Raw genomic sequence first — 6,000 nt, 5'->3', positions numbered from 1 at the left:
TTATTGTAGGCTTCTCAATAACACGTACACTTAGAAAAAGCTCTCATTCGACTGTAAATGCTGACGTTATACATACGCGACCATTTACTGAGCCCGTTGGCTTGGAGCAGTGTACGTTTTCGGCCACCAGAGGGCAGTGTTGCTCTCTTGTCGGACTTGCTGCAGAAACTTCCCCGAGGGCATGCATGTTCTTCGAAAAACAGGAAGAGCGCAGACCTTTGATTTCAACTTCGATGTCGGTGGAGCGCAGCGGCTCCCGATCTACCAATGTTTTGTTGTTTGACCACGAAAACGCGATTTTTTTTTAAAAAAAAATTCAATTGTGAAAATAAAAGTCAATTTACCTGAAATAGTTTAGATCGATCGTTTTGAACACAAACAAGCCCCGCCCCTCCCCCTCACTACTCTAAATGTTCCGCCGAAAATGTCGAGACTCGCAGATAATCTTAAGAAAAGACGCCACATCTCTCGATATGTATTTTTTTTTTCTCTCTCTCTCTCTCATTGGGCCCATTGAGCGCGAGCGGTCGGTTTCACATCTTGCCACAGAAAAGCTTGCTCAGACGCAGCAGCCTGGCCTTTCCTGCTCCTCCTCGGGGAGTCGAGAAGTCTCATCGTCAGCCAGGGATTATAGGAAGGAGGCCATGCTGTCTGGCTAACAGCTGTGAATGTCACAGAGACATTCCCCCATTTAAATAGCACAGAAGAAGTCCAAATTCCATTTTCAGTTCATGTTTTGTTTTTGTTTTTTTGCCTTAAGAATTCATTGACAGATGGAGAAAATGTTTCTTTGTTTTGTTCCCCCCCCCCCCCCCCCCTCCCCCAGAGGTGGCGCGAGACGTTTGCTGTCACATCGGTACCGTAGCTGTATCAAAGAATGTCGTATGCATGTGCACTTTTAGCAACATAATCAAAACATCAATAACGACGGGTGTCGTTATTTATTTTTAGAATTCCAGCTGTATGAAATGAGGACTTTAGGGTCCGGCCTGTGGCGCAGGATCGTGTGTCTGAACGAAGCGGCATGTCAGGTTGAAGCACTTCTTCTGCTCTCGTCTCCGTTTCCAATCCACCCGCTCGCATTTAGTCTCTTCACTCCATCTCCTCTGCCACGGCTTTGATTCTCAGCATCCTGCTTCCTTCTCTGTGGTGTAGATCTCTGCCTCTGTGGGCTTTTGTTGATATGAAACTGTACAGAAGATATTTAGTGTTGAATAAATGTCACTTTCAATGCGTCGCCTGCTGTGGCTGTCTTGTCTTGATTGCGATTTTACAGCGTGGGCCAAACGACATGGCACCGCCTACACGGCTCGAGTGTTATTGTATTTTCACAGCCGCAAGATGTTCAGAAGCGCCTTTCTTCTGTGATTCGTGGGCAACCGACACCTTCATATGTCTCCGGCAGTGAAATCGTTATCTTAAAATCACAGGTTCGAGGAAGAAAATCTGTCGTCACATCGGCGGAGTTTTCAATTGAACTCAACTTTGTGCGTGGAATGCTATTGTTTGACAAGACTAGCGGGCTTTTTTTTTGCTCCGTCTTTTTCCAGGCCCAGATTTGCATTTCGATCCTCATTCACCGACACCCGGGAAGGTTTAGCTCACACCATCACTCTGAGTGTCATCCCTCAGTTGTGTCTATTGAGAACCGTGAAAAAAAAAAAATCTACACGCACTGAGACAAAGGTTTTTTTAAATTAAATATTTGAAGTGGTTTTTTTTTTTTATTATTATTATTATTATTATTGATATTATTTCTTAATTTTGGCATTTTTTTTTTGCCTAGATTAGTTTGTAGCAAAAGCCCATAACTAAAGAGTGGATTGTTCACATTCTTGGGATTTTACTGCCACTCCAGAGGCTCATTATTCTCATTATTTTTAGAAGTTGGCATAATAGGCCACAGTCAAACAAAAATAACCATCTGCCCTGCGTAAAACAAACCAAAGGCAAAGCCAATCTTCAGTTGAGGGAACAGAAGGTTTCGAATTAGCCTGAGAAGAGCACTGCTCATCAAGCCCCACTGTCACTGATTGTGCATTTAATGAGAGGACCTCCATCCACCCATCCACCCAGTTTCTATTCCCGCTTCCTCCTGCACTCGCAGTGGCAGGGGTCTGACACGGGGTGAGCTCCACACAGTCGGGCCTTAGAGCTGTGAGGCTACAGTGCTGACCACTGCACCACCGTGTTGCCCTACATTAGATGACCTTTCACAAAATGATAAGAGTTTTCTTTTTCGGGGAGTCCCAACAAGTTTTACATCATTCGATTACTTTTCACCGGACACAGTCCATAAATCTGCTGAGTAATATTGTCACAATCTGTTTTTCTGTTTTTCATCTACTTCCCCTCACGTCCAAGAGAGAGTTTTGAAGTCGAAGGGAAATATCAGAATCAAATGTTGTGTCTCTTTATTTTTATTAACTCATTAAGGCCTCAAGGCTGCCTACCCACTCACTCTTCAGATCTTCACTCCATCCTGTAACATGAAACCTAATCCATCCCAGTGCAGCTTCACATGCTGAGGTTGCAAACAGACCCGATGGGGCCTTTGGTTCGGTTCGGTTCGGCTCGGCTCGGTCCAGTCCGGGTCACTCGGCGGCGTCTCCCAGCAGTCGCGGCAGGAAGAAGATGGCCTTCTGTCCGATGTGAGTCCTGGCGCCCAGTTTGGGCTTCCCGTTCTTCTTCAGAGCCACGTACCAGCGCTCGTCCTGGTGCTTCTGAGACATGTAGGTGTTGTAGTGGTTCTCCTCCAGCCTCTCCAGGAAGTAACACTCATCGGTCACCGTCGGCTGGGGGGCGAAGGGGCGACCACGGTTGTTTGATCCGTGATTAGAAATTCTATTATAATACATTTGAAGTATCGCGTGCGCTGTGTGTGCGTGTGTCTGCTGACGAGCAGGTCACTCACTCACCGAGCTGTACAGTCGTCCGTCGTCGCTCATGGCCAAGTAGCGTCTGGCCTCGGTGCCGAGGATGACCACCACCCCGCTGGCCACCGCTGTCAGCTTTAAAACAGCTGGTGGGAGTGAGAGGGAAAATGGTGAGAACATCCATCCATCCATCTTCTATCCCTGCTTCCTGCCTGCTGGGATGGAGGGGGCGAAGGCAGGTGACAGTTTTATACAGCATTACACTGCCAATACTACGCATCCCAGAATGCACTGCTTGATCAGGACAGGACGTTCATTGGAGGATATCGTTACTTGATTGGTTTATTGTTACTTTATTTTTTAAATTTAATGTTAGCGTATTCAGATTTATTGGAAAAAGGTTCATTTTGAAATTTAAATCGGAAGGCTGCAAATAGATATTTATTTTATTTAAATTTTATTTCTTTTGAAGAGTTTTTTTTTTTAATTTGAAATTCCATTTTGCATGTGTGCAATATGAAGTTATTTATTGTTTAGTATCAAGCTTTGCTTTGTTCCATATTCAGGTTGAAGCAAAACATGGGTCCATGTAAAAAGGTTCACTGTTCTACCTGGAGGAAGATTTGTTCGATAAACATCAAAGTTGGCCCGCGACTTTGTCCAAGTTTTTGAAATCAACCTACTTGCTGTGAGGCGGCAGCGCTAACCACTGCACCAGCACCGTTGCCCAATTGGTAAAAAAAATGACTGAGGTTTTTGAACATTAACACAGCGCTCACTGCTTTGTTGCCCACTAGGGTCACTTGATTTGTGACACACAAAACAAAAACGCTGAAGCGGAACATCTTTTAATGGGTCATTATTAATTCTCAACGTGAAATCATTTGTCTGTCTTCTCATCTAAAAACACATAAAACATTAAAGTAGTCCATCTGGTGGTTTGTGGTTTGTTTTGTACATTTTCAAAGGTCCCATATATCAACATTCACATCGTTTCTACGTTACCCTGCAGCCCTGCCAGGTCCCTCTGTTTGCAGCTTCCTGCAATAATAGTGATGCTCAGTGGGACCTTCCAGGAGGTCTTTTTGAAAGGGGGATTAAAACGAGGCAGGTGCGAGGTGGCTGAAACCAACACCTGTCTGGTAAGTAAGGTGTCAGTTCCCTCTGCGGCATCACAATAAGCGCATTTCTAGACTTTGCTGCAAAGATAAGGAAAAAACATTAGTAAAGTGACATTTTCCAGACTACATGCCTCTTAAAACCTGCTTTTACAAGCATCCTGGAGTCATGTGAAGAGGTTTTTTTTTTTTTTTTTTATCATTCTTCCCCCTTCCAGCAGACTCTTAGAAATCCTCATCCCTTTTACCTATATATGTTTATGACACTTTATGACATTTTATGTTTTTAACCTACTTAACTCTGCTGGGGAGAGTCTTTTTTCCCCTCTATAATTCCCTGTCAGCTAATGTACTGAAATGAATGGATTTACTGAAAGGATTTCATATGACGCATCCAAAACGGGATTTTCAACTACTTAAAACCCCCGCTGGGCTGCCCTGCTCTGTGACACACCTGCAGTAGAGGGAGGAGAGGACAACCGACGCCATCATCATGTTGTTGTGATTGTTGTTGTTGTTGTTGTTGTTGTTGGCCTGGCCGTCAAACAAAATTGCGCAGTGCCGCTGCAGCAGTGAGCCTTACTGTGCACGTCCTCCACGTCGTCCCTCTGGCCGAGCACCGTCCCGTCGGCCGAGATCCGGAGGTGGTGGCCGCCGTTCATGCAGTAGAGCCGGGTGAGCCGCCGCCAGCCGCCCGCCACGTCCTGCTCCGCCATCCTGCCGCACCGGCGTGGACACGCTTTGCCTGCGGAATTCCGCCCGGTCGGCTGTGTGGCATCAAGTGGCGGCTTGCAAGCGGTAAGGTGTTCCGGCATCACACAGGAAGTTGGTGGTTGGGGTGGGCGGGGTCCTTCCCCCTCCTGGCCTAACCAAGCTAGTCGGACAGCACGCGGGGTCTCCAACAATGTCATTATCACCGTTATCGGGGTTTTCAGGCTGGTTGAAACTCATTTCGACAAAAAAACAACAAAAAACAAAAAACAGAAAGTTTGCAGCCATAGAAAATAAATTTAAGACGGCAGCGTGGACCTCTTGAAGGCATCATTTTTAAATGTAGGGGCCCCCAGGGCCGTGGACGTGATGATGCAGATGCAGGTCCCCTCATCCATCACGGGTGGTTCTTCTGACACACACTTCTTGCCCGGAGGAGCCAAACTAGCGGGCTATTAGTGAACATGAAATATTAAATTGTTGTCTGGCTATCCCCCCGTGGCAAACATATCAATTATTCATTGAATATTAATGAGGTCACTATTTCATTTTTTTTTTTTTTTTTCGTTTTTACACAATACATATGGTGCCTTGACAATGTGTGTATGTTTTTTTTTTTTTTTTTAACCAGAGGAGGAAACAAAATGGGAGATGAGTTTGCGATCTGCGTGTTTATGGGCCATTCCCACTAATGGTCGGCCACATTGCACGTTCAATGACTGGATCTAGTTGCTTTGGAGACACGGCCTTCGATGCACACCAGGCCAGGACTTTACAAGTTAATATGTTTACTATTGGTAGTAGGAGTAAAATTATTACTACGATCGTTAGTCGCTTTTTAATAGCAGACAAATGAAGACATTCCTTGAGTCAAATGTTTTACCTTCATATTGAAGTAGTTTTTTTTTTTTTAAACAGAAATGTGAATTTACTGAAGAAATAGAATTAAGTAATGAACAATAAAACATTCTTTATGTTCCTTTTATCCTTTCCTGCTTGAATTCAGAAGCGGTTCTGATTGGCTCCCTGTGTAATCATGTGAATGCGCTCAGCATATGTTCAACCCCCCCCCCCCCCCCCAAAAAAAAACGAAGCAAAAAAAGTCTACTAAATTCTTTCCTTCAGATTAAAAGTCCTGTTCCGAACTTTGGGATGTTGAAATGAGTCAATAAACCAGGTGCCAGAATGGAAAGCAAATTTATTTTTCGAAGTGCTAGGTGTGATCATGGAGAAGTGTCTTACAACAAGGTTTCTTGTTTCCACTGAATCAAAAAAGACTGATTTACTATTGTGAA

At 44.6% G+C, this 6,000-nt stretch overlaps 1 protein-coding gene and 1 long non-coding RNA gene across 2 annotated transcripts; one reads left to right on the top strand and one right to left on the bottom strand.

Moving 5' to 3' along the window:
* Positions 1 to 2,594: 2,594 nt before the first annotated feature.
* Positions 2,595 to 4,752, bottom strand: fgf1a (fibroblast growth factor 1a). The gene is made up of 3 exons (XM_076032871.1): positions 4,578 to 4,752; positions 2,919 to 3,022; positions 2,595 to 2,795 (listed from the first exon to the last, which is right to left on the bottom strand). Exons 1-3 carry the CDS (start codon positions 4,708 to 4,710, stop codon positions 2,595 to 2,597), a joined length of 438 nt encoding a protein of 145 aa, XP_075888986.1. The 5' UTR covers positions 4,711 to 4,752.
* LOC142892652 (uncharacterized) lies at positions 3,815 to 5,775 on the top strand. The gene is made up of 2 exons (XR_012927473.1): positions 3,815 to 4,018; positions 5,337 to 5,775. It is a non-coding gene; the product is annotated as an uncharacterized LOC142892652 (long non-coding RNA).
* The last annotated feature ends 225 nt before the right edge of the window (positions 5,776 to 6,000 follow it).

The sequence above is a fragment of the Nelusetta ayraudi genome, unplaced genomic scaffold (genome assembly GCF_046127955.1).
Source record: "Nelusetta ayraudi isolate G7.1 ecotype Tasmania unplaced genomic scaffold, CSIRO-AGI_Nayr_v1 ptg000039l, whole genome shotgun sequence".
Lineage (NCBI taxonomy): Eukaryota > Metazoa > Chordata > Actinopteri > Tetraodontiformes > Monacanthidae > Nelusetta > Nelusetta ayraudi.
This window is presented reverse-complemented; position numbering and strand designations above follow the sequence as displayed.

Coding starts and splice junctions, on each gene's coding strand:
- fgf1a (XM_076032871.1), bottom strand. CDS start 4,710: ATGGCGGAGCAGGACGTGGCGGGCGGCTGGCGGCGGCTCACCCGGCTC. Junction 3,023..4,577: donor CGACGTGGAGGACGTGCACA/GTAAGGCTCACT, acceptor CACTCCCACCAG/CTGTTTTAAAGCTGACAGCG. Junction 2,796..2,918: donor ACGGACGACTGTACAGCTCG/GTGAGTGAGTGA, acceptor TTCGCCCCCCAG/CCGACGGTGACCGATGAGTG.